The 22,399-nt window shown below is 39.0% G+C and overlaps 2 protein-coding genes across 2 annotated transcripts; one reads left to right on the top strand and one right to left on the bottom strand.

Annotated features, from left to right (window-relative positions):
• Positions 1-4,754: 4,754 nt before the first annotated feature.
• Positions 4,755-11,021, bottom strand: LOC139745663 (small ribosomal subunit protein uS3m-like). Its single transcript, XM_071656058.1, has 3 exons — positions 10,972-11,021; positions 7,603-7,792; positions 4,755-5,064 (listed from the first exon to the last, which is right to left on the bottom strand). The coding sequence occupies exons 1-3, from the start codon at positions 11,014-11,016 to the stop codon at positions 4,781-4,783; spliced, it is 519 nt and encodes a 172-aa protein (XP_071512159.1). The 5' UTR covers positions 11,017-11,021; the 3' UTR covers positions 4,755-4,780.
• Positions 11,022-12,404: 1,383 nt separating this feature from the next.
• LOC139707918 (alpha-(1,3)-fucosyltransferase 11-like) lies at positions 12,405-20,656 on the top strand. The gene is made up of 2 exons (XM_071619911.1): positions 12,405-13,915; positions 20,456-20,656. Exons 1-2 carry the CDS (start codon positions 12,405-12,407, stop codon positions 20,598-20,600), a joined length of 1,656 nt encoding a protein of 551 aa, XP_071476012.1. The 3' UTR covers positions 20,601-20,656.
• The last annotated feature ends 1,743 nt before the right edge of the window (positions 20,657-22,399 follow it).

Here is a 22,399-nt window from a genome sequence, read left to right as displayed (position 1 = left end):
GCGTACAACTATATAAGGTAAATAAAAAGAGAATTTCACAAAACTTTACTTTTTGAATAAAGTGCATATTTCTTCGACTTGCCACTGACGTATGTTAAGGGTAATATTATTCCCCCTGCCTTCTGAAAGAGAGAAGTCGAGTGTTCTTTTGTTATGCGAGAAAAATGGAAATATGTTGAATTTTCTTTATTCTTTCTTTATATCGTTGTACTCATGTGACATCACAAGCTATAGTAGTCTTTTCATCCAGCCGTGACTGAGCAGAAACTTAAAAAATCCAGAACTTTCTAACGGATTGTCCGATTTTGCTCAAACTCTCACTGATGTGTTCTAGTAATATTGCTGCATTCACTCAACTCACATGTCTATGAAGGTGAACTTGTCCTTTAAAGTGATAGTTGCAAATGAAGGTATATTTCCCTTTTGTCTTTCAAAATAAGTACAAAATAATGCACCTGATTGCACCATACACCATTAAGAGCTAAAAATTGAAAAAGCTCCCTACCGTGGGAGGCCACAGGGGGGAAAAACCCCTCCCACACCCTCGCTCGCACGCACATTCGCATGTCGAGATGCCGAGTCATGAAAATCTCACTCATTAAATTTTTTTGAACTTGGTATCCCTGTACCTGTACATACAGCAGTCTGTGTCAACGGCTCAGATCAGTACACGTTCTGCTTCTGTAGACCAGGGAGGTGGAAGAGTGTAACAGTGATATTGTGTAGAATTCTATCCCACACTGTGAGTGTCACTGCACTGTACTGAACTTCTTAACAATAAAGCTAAGCTCAAACTCAACAAAAGCCCAGACTGGATGGCATCATGGACAATGAGTTATCACTTCTTTCCTTCACCGAGTCTTGCTTTCTTAGAAGTCCTGGAACTGAATTTCTCACCTGAACCAAGCTAGACTGCAATGGGATCACTTCCGTCTCTTCCTGTCCTACCATAAACACAAACCACTGCACATGCGGCGGCCGAACTACCTACGTACAGTACGCTGACTGCGGGTATGCGGGGATTAGCGGCGCACTCCACGTCTAGCAGATCGATCCGCGATGAGTGAGGCTTCAGCTGCTCCACTGATCTACCTAGTACCTGTGTGGGCTGCCCGTGGCAGGGCAGGCTCGTCTGCTCCGGTTGGATCCGTATGATCAAAGTACATGTATTAAATTAATGCTGCTTGCGTGGACGAAAATCAAATGTCTGGCAGAGAGTGGGATTGTTTCACATTTATTTCATGCTTGCCCTCCTTTCCACGCGACTTATCTGCATTGAACTTTTGAATGAAGTTTATCGGGGCATGCAACTATTGCAGAAAGTCTGTTGACCTCCTTATACATGTACCAGATACTAGTACAGTAGTACTGTAGAGGGTAAAACAGTACCCTGCCGCTGCCTTATGTTGATCCCGCGTGCTCCTCCCCCAAATCGGAAGGTGTGGAAGAAAGGGAAAGAAAAAGAAAAAGAAAAAAGAAGGGAGTGTGAGGACTTCAAAATGTGTTGACCTACCCCAGACTATTGTGATTAATTGCCCCAAAAGAACAACAAAAGATAAGAGTAGAGGATAAAGGTGAGAAAAGATGACAAGGAAAATAAAAGTTTAAATGTTCATAGATTACTGGTCCACTGCATGCAACGCGCGATGAACAGATGGTTGCCTCAAAGAGATCATGGAAACTAGTACCGCGGGTAATCTTTTATTCATGTCAGGCAGCTGTCAGCAGTCTGTATCTTTGTCCAACCACAAAATGCACAGCTGATGAAACCTGCCATCATAACAATTTAATTCAGCTGCTCAAAAGAAGCTGTAACAACATTATTTGGTCTTATTGAAAATGAAATGTAATACCGGTAACTTCACCTGGTATTACTGGTACTACAAACACACATAAACATGCACACACTAGAAATACACTGGTATGTCTGTATAGATGAGTACATACAGGTTGTATGTATCTTAAACTCAAGTGTATAACATTATATCAACAGTATACACCTGGCAGTATGTTTGTATGCATGTATGTATGTATATTGTATGTACAAGCTAGTGTATGTACAAACACAAGGCTCTTGGGTCCTCTCTCCCCCCCCCCCCCTCATCTTTCTTTGTTTTTTTTTTTTTTTCATGTGTAAATTCATGTTGAGAAAAGATGCCCCTGGAATGTCCAGAGAAATTCATTATCATGTATGATGTGCGATGACCAAGTCCAAATCATGGAGAGATAGTCAAATGTAGAACTATTTATATCAGGGGTCCACGCATCCAGTTTTCATACACAAAGTACATGTATATTTTCTTAAGGATCAAGTGATAAAAAAGAGCTACCTGATAACAAAAACAAAATTTCTCATTCTTACACACAGTATCTATTTGCTCTGTTTCTTTGTTTTGTTTTTGTTTTTGTTTTTGCTGTATCAAAACTAGCTTGTGAGACTCTAGTATGACAGACATGTTGGGGTTTATATTAAGAATATATATGTGAACCTGAATCACAAACCAGCAAAATGCTGCTAGACATGGATTTTTAGTTAAGGACAGATTCTGAAAGAGCAGACTCTAAGCTTCAAAATGATGTATGACACAATAAAAATGGGCTATCCTTATCTTAATATTGGAAAGAAAGCACACTCTGGAAAGTGTGAACAGAGAACAGAGGCTCTGAAGTACAGTGTCTATTCAAGCACGTAATCTTTACCAAGCCGTACTAGCTTTGTGATGAATGAGACTAAAAACAGGATGTAAACCACCATATCAGTAAGGGATTATCAGATTAAGCTGAAACTTAGCATACTCTATCAACATATTCTGTCCATAATTAATGCCAACTTTCAAAGCAGTAGCATTATGCTTTTAAAAGTCATTAGAGTTGAAAAAAAAAGAGTCTGTGAAGGATTTTTAAGAAACGAAAAGGGGCCTCTAAGACATAAATGTACTACACTTACGTTGTAAATCAAACTATTCTACAATAAGAAAGGTTGTAGGAAAAACTCCTCAAAACACACTTTCCCATTCATTTAATGATCCAAAACTTCAGAATGATATTCACTGTACAAGTAGAATAGCTCTTTCAGGAAATATGCAAAACTTACAAGACTGACTTGGTTGACCCATTTCACCTTTTTTGAGTCCTCACATAAAATCAAATGGTGCGACTTTTTGTTGGATTTGTGATTCACTGTCACATATATATTTGTATATATCAATTCAAATTCCCATAAACCTGCTATAAGAAAAGGGTAAGAAGGGAACTAAACAGCTGGCCCATACTAGGATAAATCAGCACACCCACACACACTGAGGTAGTCATACTGAAATCATACAATCTTTTCATAACAGTCAGCTCTTCCGAAGACCAGGAATTAATCCCACTGCACCATACGTACATGTACTCATCAGAATTGAAATCATGACAATACAACAGTTTTAATATTCAGATCTCATAATTACAGTGCTTTAGCTTTCTTTGGACAGTGGTCAAAATGAATCACAACAGTGTTTCTTCCATGACATTGACAAAGCAATTCAACTCCTTACAGTGAAATAATAAAACAACTTCTCACAATTCTTCTCTTTTTCTCTCCTTTTTTTTTGCTGTGGAGGGTTCAGAGTGGAGATTGCCTCACTACCAGACACTATACATGTACACATTGTATGTTTCTATATTGGGAATGTGACTGTACACTTGTCTGATTTGCAGCCAGTTACAATGTAGTTTGCAGTCTCAGCACAGGTATGCACCTTTCTAACACCTTTAAACGCATCATTCGTAAATGCCTTGTATATTACCCATTTGAGTCATCCTTTCTACTGTTTTGGAAGCTCTCCAAATTATGGCCGACATAAATTACAAGTAAATAGTAGGTCTAAGATGAAGGTGTGTTATCAAGTTACAATACCATTCTACCGGCATTCAAGAATTCACCTTTTTTCTGATCTGGATTGAATACACCAACTTACAGATACAACTGCAATGTAATTAATGCAATCTTGCAAAAACCATTACCATGAGCAGAATCAGGGTAATCCCTTCCATTGCCAGCTGATACTATTAGTTTAAATCTGCAGGACAAATAGTGTCTCATAGTTGTGTGTGTGTGTGTGTGTGTGTATAAAAAGTCATAATGACTAAAGTGCAAATTCACATCATGATCACAAAATCAGACAAACAGAATGGATGAAGTTTCATCAACTTGGATTTATAATATCAAAAGTGAGGGGATTTTAAAATCCATGTTTCCAATAAATAGTGACATTGATTGTAACCTTTTCTGCAAATAGCTGGAGGTGATGATATGGGGTTGGGGCACTACATGCACCGGTCCCGAGTAGTTTTAGAAGGGAATATCTAAATTACAGGCTTTTATTTGGACCTCTTTCATTATTTTGTCTTTTCTTTTAAAAGAAATTCCTTCAACCTTCAATCCTTCAATATACTGACTGAACTTGTCAATGTTTCAAATACTCAGTCTTGGCATGATGACAATTCAAGCATAGGAGATACATGAACTTGATACACACCAAGTGAAAGAAGTACATACACATACAGCACTAGAGATGCATCCAAACAAAGCACTTGTATAAACTGTGTCAATTAAAGAGTTTGCTTGAAACAGTTTATTTGTCTCACGTGTGTCCTTGTGACATCCATGCTTTCAGTGAAATAACGGACAAATCCTGTATTCCCCTGTCCAACCATGGCAAGAGTCCTCCAAATCACATATATAGAATGTGATGGATGAAATAAAGTTTATTTCCCTTGCAAATTGCTTGGCTTGTCAGATCCATTTATAAACAGGCTTGTCGTCTACAATTTGTACTTCCATTCTCACTGGGCACTTAAACCAGTGGGAGAGCAGTTCTTCAGTGTAGCCAATCAAGAAGTAATATTTCTGGGGAGACTGGGTGCGACGCATGATGGCTGAAAGGATGATCTTGTTTGCCCTCCGCTTGATGATAAGTTCTGTTGCCAAGCAATTGTGAAACGTCCCGAAGATAAACTTTTTGATAAACAGATCCTCCAAAGTTCTTTCTGCAGCACCAACTTCCCTTTCAAGGTTTGCTGCACAAAATAAAAAACAAAAAAGCACAAACTTGTAAAGACCATGAGTGACATCATACTGAGAACATACAGACAAATACACTATGTGTTTTGCATGCTATGTATGAGTGTTGTTAATTCTTACAAGTATTATACAAAATCTAATTGATACCATCTGCAATTATGAAAACCATACAACTGATCATAATATCAGGCCTCAAATTTTATCACATTTGGGTCACGGCCACTTTTTTGAGGGAGCACAAATCCACAGAAAGGGGCACGAGTGAGTAATAAAGTGCTGTGGCTGAGAACGGTCTGATTTTAAAAGGGGCATTCCAGCCAGTGGGAGGGGCGTGGCAGCAAATTGCTGATGGCTGGCACTGGTGGATATTTCAAGCACTGCAATACTGTTCCTGGCAGTAATATGTCATTGCTCAAATCAAACACAATTTTTATGGCACAAGCAATACGGAATTCTTAACAGGAAATGAATTAATTTACTTGATATTTGTTTCAGCGTGATTTATCATGAACTGAATGTCACTGTTTGATCATTAATAGGTGAGTTACACAACTCACAAGTACAAGTGTATGAATTACCTGATGGTGCAATGTTCCTCCCCACCAGAATTCTAACAAGAAACAATCACTTCAATTTCAGACATGGAAATAATGTAAAAAAAAAAATCTTACAAGGAAGTTTACACTTACCTGCAAGGAAATTATACTAAACTGAATCAATGGGTGCATTCGAGCCCTCTCCTAAAGCGAACTGTACCGTACTGTACCCGCGCCAGAGGAGCGCTCGAATGCTCCTAAAGTGTAATGTATCGTACTGTACCGAGCCAAAAGTGGACCACTCCTCAATGTGCTCCAAAAGCGTACCAAAGTGTACCAAAAGTTCGCTGTAAAGCATGCGCGTATCATGCGCATACGTCACAATACAAAAACATCATTCTCTTTGTTTGGGACAGCTGTAAGTAGTTCAAGCGCCACGTGGATGACATTCTTCCTAAAAAATGTGTGACCTTTTCTAAAAAATAACTCGTGAGGTACGCTTTCTCGACAGAGCGCTCGAACGCTTAAAGTCTGGAACAGTTCGGTACGGTACGCTTTGGTTCAGTTCATTTTAGAGCGCTCAAACGCACCCTAAGACTTTTCCTTTAAAGGGAAGCAGTCCTGAGATTTTCACTGTACTGATAATTAAGAAGAGTAAAAAATATAAACTTTCACCAATTTATACACTTGGACATCAAAAATTGTCTCCGTACGCGATTTTTGAAAAATAATTCCTGCAAGCGATCGTGAAAGAGCCGGCAAAAAGATGCTACGTAGTGCATGCCCTACTCACCAAGTTGACAGCCGTGCCTCTAAAACCAATTTAAGTGTTCAAATGATTAGTTGCAATTTCATCATATAATGTGAAAGTTTGTGGTTTTATAATTTCAAACAAAATATTTCAAGCGTAGATATATATAATTTACGAAAAATTAATATTGTAAACATAAATTTATATGTATTTTTAAACCAAATATACCATGAACTTGACATCAAATAGGCACGGTCGTTTTCTAGCTTCCGTCCGTGTTGCATACTTCTTAGCGTAGAAACCACTCTCGCGCGCAAATCCTTACCATACCAATGTATACGATACATACACAGTACACTCGATCGACTCCGTCCAGTCGATTTTGGCATTCAAACCGAAGATAACCTGTGCATGAGAGAGTCGAATTCTTCAAAGAAAATATTGTTTGTATCTCAATATTTCTGTAAGTAGTCAGATAATCGCCTTTCCTCGAAAAAAAAAAAAATATGACGTGAGCCGGGAAGGGTAAACACAGGGGGTCGTAGGGATATGATTTCGCTCCACTTTGCCGTGCATGTCCAGTCGGCACTGGCAGCAGCTAGCTCAGTGGCACTGTACTGCATGCGCAGTCCAACCCCGGCTGCAGGCCCACGGTAAATTAAACATAGCTAGCCACTTTCCTTACCTCTCTACGCTTTTTTCCCTCGGTTCTTATATATATATATAGAACATGCATGAGCGGTGACAGGGTAGGGCTGCAGCTGCGCTTGAGACTGGAAAAGTGCGAAGGGCAAACCGCGTACGGGGTGCGTACGCGTATCTACCGTAGATCTATCATCTAGTTGTACCGTCCACACGTGCGAATATAATACACAATACATACACACACACACACAAACACACACACACACACACAACGTAGAAACAATGTCAAATACTCAGTACGAGTCGGAGTAGCCACCGACGTCTTCATGCATCCGGGTAAACTAGGGAGCGTACGGATAACGAGCAGAACACGGCTGGGAAGAGTTGTGCATCGACGACGTATGACTCTCCGCCAAGACTTGCTCATTAGCATATTCACCATGCAGAGTCACACTTTTTCAACCAAAATGTACGAGCTTATTTGGTGATTTTAAAGTTTGTTTTTGGTGAAAGTAGTTCATTGGAGGTACCAACAACAACATATTTTTTTAAATTTCGTGAGGACTGTGTCCCTTTAAACTCAACAGTATTTCAGTAGTTACCTGTATGCTTTGAGTTCCAGCTCTTCCTGACGCCAATGTAGTGAGGTGGATGCACTTCTTCATATGTCACTGGCTTCTCTCCCTTGCTGACCCGTATCCTCCCTGCTACAGTCTTGTGGCAAGCTGCTGATGTCTGCAGCTTCCGGCATGGCAGTACACTCATGGTACATGTTGCTCTCCGTATCAAGCCCTACATGAATGTGTAAAGAAGAGTAAGACAAGCAGGGCAATAAAAACAACTTTTCTCCCGCATGCTGATTGAATATTTGGGAAAGGGCCCTGTACTTACTTTTAACTAGAACTACCAATACCCATAACAGACAAGCACACATACTGTACAAGTGTACATTCATTTGACTTGCCTGCACAGGCATAACAGGCTTATATGGACCTTGCTCAATACAGAAATTTTCGCGGTATATTAATTTTCACATATTCAACCCTACTTTTGGCTAGCACAAATTCTAAAACCAGTGAAAATATCTTCACAATTGTATCTGCATGTTTTAAATAGGTTGACCATTGCACAGTGCGAACATGTTTTTGAGCCACCCAGCACAAAAAATCAATCACATGAAAATATTGATGTTTGCAGTAGTTTTGGTTTAGGTTTTTCAGTTTGGGTAGGTATTGATTGGAATCTTCTGCAGTTTTCACCAATTATGCAATGGTGAAATCAAATGCATTAATTATTTTCTTATTTTGGCAATGTAGACAAACAAATTCTTGTTAACCCAGATTGGTCTTATCTGTCCATTGTGACCAAAGAGCAAAATTTCCTCATGGTCCATAAAAAAGCCTGTTAACTTATAGTATGTACAGTGTAGCCTGTAGGCCTAATTACATGTATACAGTAGACCCCCAATAGTGAGGTGCCCACACCTCGTCAGGGGCCCGAATATCGTCCTGTTTGGCAATTTTGGCTTCATGTTAAGGCACATATTTGACACATTAGAGCAAGTCCTTTCTTCATCAAAACACGCATACTGTGTTGAAAATGTATATCTCTTATAAAATCCGGAGGCATATGGACAAATATTGATTTTCCTTAAAATTAGAATGATTTTTCCAACGCAACCAATCTTCGAAGCTGTACTTTATGTGTATTACTATAGGCACTTCCGGGATCAGGCTTCTGGTAGTCGACCTCTTTCGTGCGCGCGCGCCACTGTTCAATTGGCCCCGTTTTCATTTGTACGCACCGAGTGGTGAGCGCTTACTCTATTACATATAGAACCTCTTTGTATTCCACATTGTTCGCATTTGACAAAGCGAAGACAGCTGCAAATTTCTGGTATCGATCAGTTTACACATTCAGTGAACTTGTTGTGATTCTATTGCAGTAGAGTAAAATATCCCGTTTGCGGCAGTTTAACATTGTTAAGAGTTTTTCCAACTTGTAAACAAATCAGGCAAATTATTTTCAACCATTTCATATATCATAGACAAGATTATTCATTAACGCAATTGTTTTCATGAAAGAAATTTACCAGTGACCAACGCAGTTTTCATGATTTACCAGGGCAAAACCCGGCACAATTTTCGCCGATAAGGGCGATATGCGACGTAGTATTTCTGCTTGCGGCACGATGTACAATCCCTATGCAATACGCGCGTGCTCCGTGATCTTTAGCTGAACGCCTTCACATGTCTCGCGAACATTGCGTAAGCGCCAATTCCCATAGCGAAAGCACGTGATAATAGCGTGCGCACATGCATTGGCCGCAAACAAGATCGCAATTCTGGCGGTGTTGTTAGTGTCTTTCTCGTGTTTTTCTCATTTTTTTCGACGGTAACATCCACTTTCCGAAAAAAATGGCGGCCCACATCGGCTCGCGAAAATTCTATTTTACGTGAGGATATGTTTTCAAAATCCATGAACATCGAGAAAATGACAAAAAATCCAGTTTCTTGGACCATTGTTTCTTAACTGTTATGTTAAGAAGTACCGAAAATTTCATTTTGGATGCGATATGTTGTCATTTAGGTGAGAAAATTTCACTTTCGTCAGAGATAGTGCCCATTTTATCGGTTGGTTTTTGTTGATTGCTAGTGTGTTAGTATATGTGTAGTGTGCATGTAACAGTGCAATGCTGTGTTTAGCTGTATATTACCGTGTATGTTGTACCTGCCGCGAACGGCTGCACGGCCGCTTACTGACGCAGTTACTCTAGACCCGATTGGAATCTTCAGCATTTTTCCTGTAATTTATGTGAGTGGGATTTCATAGAATTTAAGTGACGAAATGTGATTCAAATATGCATAAACATTAACTATGACGAGGTGCGGGTCATCCAAGTAAAACCTTTACTCAGTAAAATTTAAATTTAGATCTAAAAGTAGGGTATCGCGAACATAGACAGAAAGATCCGTCTGTCCGGAGGACTCTTTTACATTTTGCCATTGACGCTGTCCTCCGTAGACAGACGGAAGGTTGCAGTACCCATTGCTGTGTGGATGTTCTTAACCACTGTCTCTATGGAAAATTGGGTGAGGTACCTCACCCTTCTCGATTGCGTCTAATTCACGGCCCTAGGTCGGCAAATTTAAGCTTGTATGGTGAAATTAGCTTTTTAAGAATACATAAAACTCACCAGATTAATGAATAATCCAACATTTTAGTAGAATTTCCAACGTAAAACACAGTCTGTCGCGTCGTCACATTCAAACTGCAGAAACATACACTATGAATCTATTAGCCAATCACATGCGAGGTAGTTTCTACGTGTTTGTTTTACTAAAACACGTACCTCGCATGTGATTGGCTTACAGATTCAAAATGGCGACTTACTGCTCGCGAACGGCGATGTACTGCTCGCGAACGGCGATATTGCGATATCGATAAAATTTCTGCGTTATAACCGAGTTTATGTGAGAGTATTTCGATTGCACAATGTGAGAAATTTATCCCAAATATTGCTGCATAATGTGTCATGTCATGTCAAACTTATTTGAACGTAAAAAAGCTGTCTGAAATTTGGTTTATCGTAACGTTTGATCTGTGCGCTACTGCTCCACACAGGAGCCGCAATCATTGACTTCGGTCTGTATACGGAGGGGATCCGTGAAGCCAGACGCAGTCTCCGCGGAACATTCCCCGACGGACAGATACAGACCGATCTTTCGGTCAATCGCGAACATACCTACATACATAGATTAGAATTACTGGGACTAAAATGCTACACTCCATGTGCAAGAATGTGCGAGACCATGTCATGAGACACCAGTTCAAAAACGATGACACAGACTACGAAAATAGTACAAAAGCAACAAGAGAAAATGTCAGAAATGCGTATGCTGACCAACATTAACTATTCACGTCACCATAACTCTGTAAAATACAGCACAAGAGGTAAACTTGATTCTTACAGAAGCTTGGCATATTTTCGTAAGAGCACCAATGGAAGCTGCCATCTTGAATGCATTTACAGTTCCTGCCGGTTATTGTAATGATTGAAATGAAAAGTAAAAGTTTTTTATCTTTTTTTAATCTACTAATATTTAAATAAAAAATAAAAAGTGCTTTATTGATATTTTTTAGACTTAAAAATTTATAATATACTTTCTTTGTTCAATATTTGTTCACGAATTACCCACTCATCCATACCTCCACTATCAGTTCCGCGGGTAGTGTGATTCATTTCCGTAAACATAATTTCTCCGCTTTCCGTAATACACAACACACGGGATACACGTTGCTTCCATGAATCCGCAAAATTATTTGGAGAGCTAACACTCAACAGTCAGTTAGAGCGGAGCTGAGGAGTGAGCTGAGCAGAGCAGAGGTGAGTGGCTAGCCCCTGCCCTGGTCCCCCTACCATTTGCGTCCCACCGTAGAACTTACATTAAGAAGGACCCCTAAAGTAAAAGGTGGAATCATGCATCCACACAACTGGTTACTACTAAATTTACATCGCATTGTAATTTACAGCTCTTTTTAAGTTTTATGTAAAAGAAGAAAGAGAAGAATAGCTTTAACGTTCATACTTATTCTCTTTTACTAAAAGTTTTAGCTCTCTGGCCTCTGCTCTGATAGTGTTAAATAAGTCCGGGAAACCCGCTCATGAGGACCGCTCCCGCGTACGAGGATCGAGGACTGCCCCGCCTCATGAGGACCGCCCCCATGCCTCATGAGGCCCGGGGGGAACGCCTCATGAGGCCCCCCCCCCCCCCCCCATTCATTTCTATTCATCTCACATCTGATGTATTAATTGTCGCAACTTTGCACGAGTGCCCATTAAAACACACATGTTTTAATGGGCGCTCTGCATCGGTTGATTAAAACTCGATTTTTGGAAAAAAAAAACAGATAGGATTTTTTCTTCTTTTCATCATGGATAGTGGACATGTGTGTGTAACAAAAAATCACTGTGCAAAGTTGCGACAATTCATACGTCAGATGTGAGATGAATAGAAATGAATGGGGGGGCCTCATGAGGCGTTCCCCCCAGGCCTCATGAGGCATGGGGGCGGTCCTCATGAGGCGGGGGGGCGGTCCTCATGAGGCGGGGGGGCGGTCCTCATGAGGCGGGGCAGTCCTCGTACGCGGGAGCGGTCCTCATGAGCGGGTTTCCCGGACCAAAATGTGTTGGACTGTTGCCACTGCACTGTTGGCTTTAAACTTTGCATCTTTTCAAACCTAGCCAATGCCAGATCTTTTGAGAGGGGTCGAGTCTCCGGTCTAAAACAGTGCAGTGGTGTGGTTCACTGCATCTGCAATCTGCATGTTCATAACTAAATAAACATCTTATCTGTGTCTGTAAATTTACAGCAGATCGAGTGCAGAGCCTGAACTGAGGAACATGGATTCAAAGGAGCTTCATCACCGGAAGAAGACACAAGTGAGATCAGACACCACTGGCAGCAAAAGTGCAGGCAGCAATGTAACCAATGAAAGGAATGCGAGTCCTGCTGGTGGTGTGGACTGGAGATGTGCCCTTCTCATCTTTGTGATAGTGTTTATCACTGGTTTCACAATCAGTCTGTTGTCTTCCGGGATGATGGGCATCTTTCCAACGTACCTTGATGGTATAAGACTTTGGAAATGGCAAGGGGGTGATGATGGACATCATCAAATGGGGCAGATTGATGAGGATTTTTCACAGTCCATGTTTTCTGAGGATCAAGGCAGAGCAAGAGGCAACGAGCCCCTTCACCAGGATTTGCCCAAGCGAAAGAGTGAGAAGGGGCAGCCTCCAAAGCCGACTTTAACGATGCCAACAATTTTATGGTGGACTGATGCCTTGTATCCACATTCTCACAGAGGACATATTTCTGAGATCACTTGTGGTGAGCACAAATGCTTGTCAACCAGCGATAAAAGGATCCTGGCTGACCCACTCACCCGTGGCATACTCTTCTATGGGACTGACTTTCGGGCTTATGAAGCTCCCTTGCCTCGAAAACCCTGGCATGAGTGGGCCTTGCTTCATGAAGAGTCACCCATGAATAATTATGTGCTAATCCATACCATGAAGCAATTCAATCATTCTGCCACCTTCAAGAGGGAATCGAACTACCCAACGACAACACATGCCCTTCCGAATCTGGACTACCTCACACAAAGAAAGCCTGTTCCCATTGAGGAGAAGAACAAACTGAGGAAGACGAGCAAGTTGGCCCCAATACTTTATGTGCAGTCACACTGTGATGTTGCTGCAGATAGGGACCGTTATGTCAAGGAGCTCATGAAGCACATCAGGGTAGATTCTTATGGTAAATGTGTGAACAACAAGAAGATGCCCGAACAAATGAACGATCCAGTGGAGTCGATGGAAGCAGAAGATTTCTATGACTTCATCGCAAAGTACAAGTTTCACCTGGCATTTGAAAATGCCATCTGCGATGACTACATCACAGAAAAATTCTTTCGACCATTTCATGTTGGTTCCGTTCCCATATATCGTGGCTCTTCATCCGCTCAGGACTGGGCTCCAAGCATAAAATCCTTCATTAATGTTGATTCCTTCGACACTCCAGAACAGTTAGCATACTTTATCAAACTGCTGGATGAACATGATGATGTGTATTTGAACTACCTGACATACAAGGAAAATGGGGTCACAAATGAGCATCTAGTTGAGCACATGCAGAACAGGAAGTATGCAGTAAATGAGTGGGATAAACACAGCTTCATTTCTGGATTTGAATGCTACGTATGCGAGAAGATCTCGGAGAGGTACAGAGCTGAGCAGGGGGATGTCCCTCCTACGCATCCATTGCTAGAGAGGAAGATCGGGCAGGGCATCCAGATGGGATGCCCACCTCCAGGACCCTCAGTTGGGAAGCTGGAAGATGTTCCTGAAAGTGAAAGGTACGGTTTTCTTGACTTTTATTAAAAATTTTTCCCTTTTTTTTTCAAGATTTGATATCTGATTTGGCATGCTGTACATGTACCCTGGGATACCATTGTAACCTGGAGTACGACGTTGTGTGGCGCCATCTTGTGTCCATTATCATCCAGTTGTGCAATGTTGTCATGGCGACTAATTTCTCATCATTAGCACCAGCATCAATCGGCACGGTGATATTAAAATGATCCCAATGGCTAATTTCCTTCCATGTCAACTTGTGTAATATACACTGTAGTCACAATGAGGATAATACAAGTTTCACTAAGTAACCATTCAAGAATAACTTCTTTTTTTCATAGAACAACATTCATTACACAATCATGTACCATAAAAACATTAAACAGTGAAGATTAAAATGAAGCTATGTAAATGAGAAAAAATATATATTATTTGCATGCATTAATTGTTGCATAATCACGAACAAGAAAACCTGTTCTTGCTTACAATGTAATAATGTTCAAAATTTGTCACACATTTTTTGGTAGCCCAGGGTACTGCACTGAAAAAAAAAGATAATGAAATGGGAAATTTTCATTTCGTACCCCAGGGTATCAAATATTGCATCATTTGTTTCTGGGGCAGGTTAAGTAAACTTCATTCCATACAGACAGTGACTTTCTTGAAATGAACTTAGGGAAGTCAGACAGAACGTTGAAAATGGACCACAAAATAATTGTTTTGGATTCTAAAGTTTTCATGGGCTCACAAAGCAGTAATATCTAAAGTCACAATTGCATTGAGCTTCTTCACATCAATGTGTATAGTACGATGCATGTCAGAAAAGATGGTGATGTCAGTTTGGTACACTTCTTTTGTATGAATAATAACCATTCATATGATGAAATAAAATATCCTAGAGGATTTCATGAGCAAGAATTTGGAAAGCTGTCGATTACATTGTACTAAACATCAGTGATGGAGGCTTGTCATGACATTCTTAATTTCAAGTGATTAATGTGATCACTTTTTTTGTGTGTGTGATTTATTATTTTTGGGTGATCATTTACAACATTGTAACTCTCATTAAAAATCCACAACAGTTTGTCTTCCATTTCATGGAAAATATACTTTGCAATTAGAGTACAATACATGGCAGATTTAAACCATCCTAATCTGTACTGACTATACTAGAGAAAAAAAATGAATAAAATGTTTTTAAAAAAAGAAAAAGTATAGAGCTTGGATGTAGCAGAGAGGTGTCTCTGAATGTAGCGTTGAAAAAAACCACCTGATACTCACGTTGTATGCAGCATGTTCCTTATACACTAAATTGTAAAGTTATGTTGGTTCTACATTCCATTCAGCACATCTGATAGTAAAGGCTGTGTACAAAGCTACACTTGTACTGTACATGTAAAGGAGGCTGAAGTGGTTGCTTTTGTGTGTATTCTAATTACACTGTACATAGAGATACAGTATGCATGGTATGAACAAAACAAATAGAATGAAAATTTGCTCTACATTGAGGAGCTGTTTGCGACTCTGTAGATACAGTTAATAAGACGCGTACAGATTGACTGTAAATTGATCCTGAGGTCCCAGTTTCATGTACTTCTGCGAGTGAATTTGGGGGATTTGTGGCAATACAAATTACATGTAGGCTTGCTTCAGTTGATACACCTGGGACCTGATAAAGTGCATCAACATGTAGATGTACATAATACATACACTGTACTGTACAAGTAATTTGTCAACATCAACTTAATTACTTTTTCTGTCCATTTTGCATACAATTGTACATTACACACTAAGTCTAAAAATGCTATATAATGTTCAATACAATATCTAGAGCTGTTATCTTTTTTTAATCAATATTAAGCCATTCAGTTAAAAAACCAACAAAGTCTCAATGAGCATTCATTATTTGACCTCCATCAAGTTAGTTTTATAGATGTCTGTCCAGTGATTGCATAATGTTACCCCCAAATTTTTCATTCTGGCAAAATTCAAATCATTTGCCTCTTTGAAGCAATTTTGGGGCAAAGTTACTTTGTGTCTCTAAAAGATGGTTTGGAGTAATGCACTTTGGAAACAAAAAAATAAAACAACATCCCTGAAATGTACCCTTCTACTGATGCAAGGAAATGCCCACATAACATGTCATTTAGGTTACATTCCTAGTGATACCAGAACAGTGTACAACGGTACATTGTATGTCATGTGTGAAGCCATGTAGGGTGCAGATTTTATGTACCGGTACCAAAATTGATGATACGGTACATCATTTTTTGGACAATTTCACCTTGATTGGATGCAGATGGTACAGTAGCATATTTGCCTCAAGGTGACCCCCCCCCCCCCCCCCCCCCCCATCAAGTGAAGTTTTACACTCCTTTATAGTGTTGCTGTGATGCATACCGTAAAACGGGGTGAATAGGGACAAATTTAAAGTTCTCATGATTGTATTTTTTTTTCATGCAGCCCAGAAAATCAATCTTATGTGGTTATTTTATGTCCACCTAAAATACCTTTAATTTGGTATTGTGAAAAAAAAAAATATTTGGGGGAAAAGTATGTTTTTTGAAAAAAATGACGCTGTCCCTGTTGACCCCAAATTTGGGGTCAACAGGGAGGCATTTTTTTTTTCAATCCATCCAATGAATTGGATTAAAGGTAGCCAATCCCATATGCACGCCTTAAATGAAGAGTTGTATAAATACAGTGGTATGTTGAAGAGAATATCATTTTCGAAACTCCCATAAAGTATTGAAAGTGGAAGGTAACATTTAGTACATTTTTTTGACGGTTAGATTTTGAATTGAATTGTTTTCGGGGCTCACCGTAAATTCCAGTACATTACTAGGCTACCTTTCAGACCCATGTACTGCATGTGTGTCCATCATGTATATTTTGTGAAGAAAGTTCATCAACACTTACAAACATTTCTATATACATTCTTACCACACACTCTATTAGTTACTACATCAACTCTAGTACTTTTAGATTTGTGTTTATAGATCACAAATACAGAAGAATGCAACAAAAAGGCTTAAGTGTGGCTGACACACAGAACTACTGAGTAGTTGAGTTTTGTGCATTATTCAAATTTTAGATAACGGTTGACTTCTAAATTTCGAAGCAGTGGCCTAAGCAAGTCCCCTGAGGTTCATATTTAATGTTTTGCTGCATTTTGGGAGGTCTGTAAAAGGTATCCCCTACCTTTAAGGGAACAACTACAGAGTTTAAAAATGATATACAAACATTTAAGAGCAATTTATTCCATTGTTAAATCAATCTTTAACAAAAATTGCAACAGCCCAACAAAATGAGCTGATATAAAAAAATGTGACCCATGAGGTCAAAGGTTTAAGATTGAAAAGTTAGTCAAAACTTTACTAATCCGTTGAATTGCGCTCAAATATTAACCCACTTCTTCTTCAAGTGGCAAATCATGATGTACAATCTTATTCATACACTCTAAATTCAGTGTAACTTGACTCTTATGATGTTGGGGATATTTTGGGAGTTCTTACAGCAATTATAAGCTGGCACCTATAATATGGGTCTGACCCAAACAGATGTGTTATTGGCATTAAAACATGCAGAAAACAGAGAAAAGGGTCATGAAATACAAGTGGAGAAGTCCTAGCCTGTCTTAGGCAATGAAAAAAATTCCCAAGAGGGTGTGTGGGGCCAGGGTTCCCAGACCCTTCCTCCCCAAGTTAGGGTTAAAGTTCACTCTCATCTATGTATACAAAAGTGAAGCCACATATATACAAAGATCTTATTGCTCTCTTGTCAAGAGATTTAGAATAGAAATTCAAACTTTTGGAAATAGCACGACACAACAAACAATTCAGAGCAATTTGTGACATCATGCATGCAGAAAATTTAAAGGGCCAATCAAACGACACCATGGTGTCCCTATTCACCCCAGTCTAACTGATTTTTTGCCCAAGAGAAGAAAAAATGTGCTGTCACAAATTCCTGTTGGAATGATTATTTCAAATTTAAAGGTGTGTTGTAGGACCTAATAGGCTAGATTCGTGAACATTTTCAGCAAATTTCATTAATCAATGGCCACAGGAGCAGAAAAGTTTTGACCGCCCTGATTTTGTTGTGATTTTTTGAAAACTTTTTATTTGGACCTCCTGTACCCTTTAAAAAAAAATTCACATCAGGAGGACCACTTTCTGGACACTGTTGGATGGTCCTTCCGTCCTGTGATAAAATTTAAAAAAAAAGTTCAAGCAAATATGAAACATGCACATTCAAAAAACTTCTCGGTTTTGTCCCTATTCACCTCGCCGTCCCTATTCACCCCGTTTTATGGTAATTTACATTGTTGTATGATTGATACTTTACAGTTTCTTCGTTATATTGTAGGAAAATGACGGTACCCTACATTTGAACTGACAATGTACAATGCACATCTCCAAGTCACTACAGAGTGTACAACATGTGTTATACCGTACATCTTGTAGCAGTTTGTTTGATCTTACAACTTGGTGTATGTCACAATTGTATTATAAATGTAATGTGCAAACTGCATTTTTCATGTGTTTTTTTTTTCACCAGATGAGCCTGTAGGAAGAAGCCAAATTAGTAGTCCTACCAGTCCCTTATAATGTCATTATCCATTTCTTGAAAGGACCTGCCACCAATGTGTTCCTTAAAAAAAAAAAAAAAAATAGATTTGCAGTCCAGTGATGTTAGTACAATATTGTCTGTCATAGTAATATTAGTGGCTGCTATGGTAACTGTGTCTCATGTAAACTATGAATGGCATTCTATTTGATAGTTTTATTTAGAGGCCCTGTTTTTGTGCCCATCACAGGAAGGCATTGCTTGGCAGGAAGTTGCTGAATTACCCTGTATCACTTTAAAAAAAAGGCAAACTTATGATGGGTTGTGCTGGTTTCAGTGTATTTGTGCATCTCTGTAAGGAAACAAAAGTAACAGGATGTGCCAAATTTAAGCCAAAAATTCCTGTGAACTGGGATTCTACAAGTTGCAGTTCCTTGCCATTGATACTTGACACTGTTGCTGAAAGCAAGGGGCTCCTTCTGCTTCACCAAGCAATATGAGAACTTGTCATTACACTGCAGCCTGTCATGAACACATGACATCTGTACATGTACAGCATTATTTGGAGGTTGAGTTTCCCCCCCCCCCCCCCCCCCCTGATCTTCTCTGGTTTGCTTGCAGCACTGGATGATACAAACTGTAGATATTTGGTACTACAAGTACAAATTGTAGTGTACGCTAACTTTTTAAAACCAATTCAGCAGAAGTTTCTCATGAAAGACAATGTGTACATGAAGTGAAATAATTGTACATAGTACAAAACTGTAGGAATGAATGCTAGAAATATTAACTCTGTGTATCACACTGTATGCACCATGCTTCATGAGTACTGTCAACACATAAATTTTCGAGGTACGTTGTACATTGTCGCATTTTATTGTGAAATATTTTTGATGTGAGCGTGAATTCTAAAATATGTGAAAATATCTTCACAATTCATCTGCACATTTTTGACAATTGCACAGTGCGAATTCAAGAACTTGCAAATATATTTTTGAATGAATTTAATCACACAAAAATATCAACATTTGCAGTGTAAAAGTGACAGAAGGAGAAAGAGGAAGTGCAAAGTATACAATACAGGAACATTCCTTTTCAGCAGAAAAGTTATCAATTTGCCACCTTACAGCACATCTGTATTGTATAGGAGGCAATATTTTCTCAGTGTTGATTTTGCAAAGAACACATACAAGTACATAGTCACCTCAAAAATTTTGCAAAGATAAAAACTTTGCAAAGATGAAAACACTAAAATATGCCATGTAACCACATACACACTGTACACTACAAGTTTGCTCATGACTGCATTTTGGGGGTCCTTACAACTGTACATTGTACCTGGACAGTATTGAACCAAAGTATATCACTGAAGCAATATTGAAAACCTTTGTTTGTTTGTATCCTAAATATTTTGACCTGGAGCTTTTGTCCACTTCTTGTTTGGTGGCGTATTTTGGTTGCAACCACACATGTACACATTAGAAGAGGCAATGATGTACTTGCACTGAGTTTGTTCAAATAAATCTTGCTTAAAAATCTTGCTTAAATTGTAGAAAATCAATCAACTATAGCTTCTTTCCACCTAGGGTATGGTTGCTGGCTTATAACAAGACTGCAACAATTCAGTGCAAAGGGTTCAACTCATATTGGTAAATGCCTACACAGAAATTTAGTAAAAATTTAAATAATTGTCAATGGCAGACTTACATTGGTGTACACTCTTGATGAGGTGATTGAATACAGCTTCTTGTCTTCCAATTTGCATAAAATGCAAATAATACATGCATCTCCGTTTTGTGAAATTCTTCCACTTTCTCATGTTTACATCTAGATACAATGTAGGTGCAGTTAAAACCTTCACCATTCTGTTGATGTGATTTGCATTATTTTTATTGTAGAGACACCTTGAACGTGATGTAATGTTTTGAAAATATCTCTCGAAATATATGTATTTTCATATTTTCTTTTCACAGCATTCATTCCTGGGTGTCAGATTATTGGGGAATGAGACTGCAAGCTGTCGCCTTGGATAGAATGATAGCTGAGGGGGCTACAGACTCTTCCAAACTCTTTGATGTCATCGAACGAATTCACAACGAAAACCAAGGGACTGCCTAAAAACCCCACAGAGTTGTTGCCTTCAGAAGAGTATGTAGAAACAACAGTGTGGATCAAGACAGAGCATCAATATTGGAAGAGCTTCCTAAACCTTAAAGATATATATAAGTGTACCTATGAACAATCATTTATTTTATATTCTAAAGCCAAAAATGTACCTGTGTATGGTGCAGTGATACCTTCCAAACATGCATTGATTGTTGGTGATCTTAAATCATCGCTTTGTTTTTGTCAGTTTGTGCCATAGTCTACAGTGGCCTATCATGAAGATGGAAATTTACGTAATCTCACACCGCTTTTTATACATATCTCTACAAATTGGCGGTATCTCAATTCACTTGTGAAGTCACTTGACCTTGACGTTAATTGGTAATTAATGCACTAGTACTTGTCAAATACATTATGATGAGAATTTATGATAAATCTTGAGTGAAACGGTCCTTCTCGAGGTGATTGACAAATCGACTAGACTGTAAACATGAAAAAAAAATAACAAAAACACTGTATGGAATTCTGTTCCTCAAGCCCCTTTAACCCATAATAGTCCCAGAAACTGCATTTCTTTCTGATTTAAGATTACTTCAATATTCAATATGTATGTTTGGTATTCTTTTTCTTTTGGCTCTTTGTAATTCATGTATAATTATTTTATTTTTTTATTGCAGACTTTTCAAAGGCCTCGTATTATCACTGAATGTGGTGCTGATTCTTAACCTACAATGTACATTGTAGCAGTACATTGTAGAAGAGCTGTTTCTCTCTTAATGTGACAGGCTTTGCTGAGGTTGATTAATTTGTTTTTAATCATTCCCTTTAATCTATTTTTGATATGAAATATATGCAGTGGAAGTTTTATATGAAAGTGCCAATTTTATAAATTAAAACAGTATGATAATTTATGGCTAAGGACTTTTATGGATTACATACTTGAATATGCTGTAGCTGCCTGAACGTGACAATCTTGAAGACTCACTGTCTGATGCAGAGGATGTTTTATGTGCTTTATATGATGAATGTAAATTGTAAGGATCTATTTGTGCCACCACATCTTTTTTCATGAGAAACTGAACTGAAATTGAGCATGAACACATGTTTTACAATGACACAATGATTTATTGTGAGCATGTACATACAACTGTAATGTAAAGAAACCCACTTTGTAAGATTTCTACTCCACAAACATTTTAAGAATTTTCACTAAAACGATGCAACAAATCTCAGAAGAGTTTGTAAATTTATTTTCCTTTTGGCACTGCTTTTCCAATCCGGTGGTGCCATGATCCAATTTTAACATAGCCCTTTGCAAAGGCAGCTCGTTATAATTTCAGCACACGCACACAGAGAGCAGTGGACTCGCACACACAGCGCACACACAGCGCACACACAGCGCGCACCCGGCGAGCTGCGAGTGTAGGGAGCACGCTCCGATCTGATCACTGTGTGCGTGCGAGTCCATTGCAAGCTGCTTTTGCAAAAGGCAAATTTTAACTCTGCATTCAAATGGGATAGTCAGCCATCGCACATCTTGTCCAAGGCTGTTGCATATGGTGGAATCTGAACCCGAGAGATTCCCCATCCAGACCCAAGTCCAGGGGGCATTTCATGAAGTGTTTTGTCAGATATTTTTTTCTGACAAATTTACTTTCAGCCAATCATATGCAAGGATTTTTTTCTTCTTCTTCTTCTTCTTTTTCTGTGTTTTTTTTTTTTGTATTGCAAATGTGACGAACATGTTTTCTTTTAGCATGTGAAATAAATTTGAATTTGAATTTGAATAATTTGATTTCTGCAGCTTATAA

This window comes from Diadema antillarum, unplaced genomic scaffold, assembly GCF_040938485.1.
Source record: "Diadema antillarum isolate AM-2024a unplaced genomic scaffold, OU_Dant_1.0 seq00001284_RagTag, whole genome shotgun sequence".
Lineage (NCBI taxonomy): Eukaryota > Metazoa > Echinodermata > Echinoidea > Diadematoida > Diadematidae > Diadema > Diadema antillarum.
Note: the sequence above shows the minus strand (reverse complement) of the source record. Positions and strands in the feature narration are given on the sequence as shown.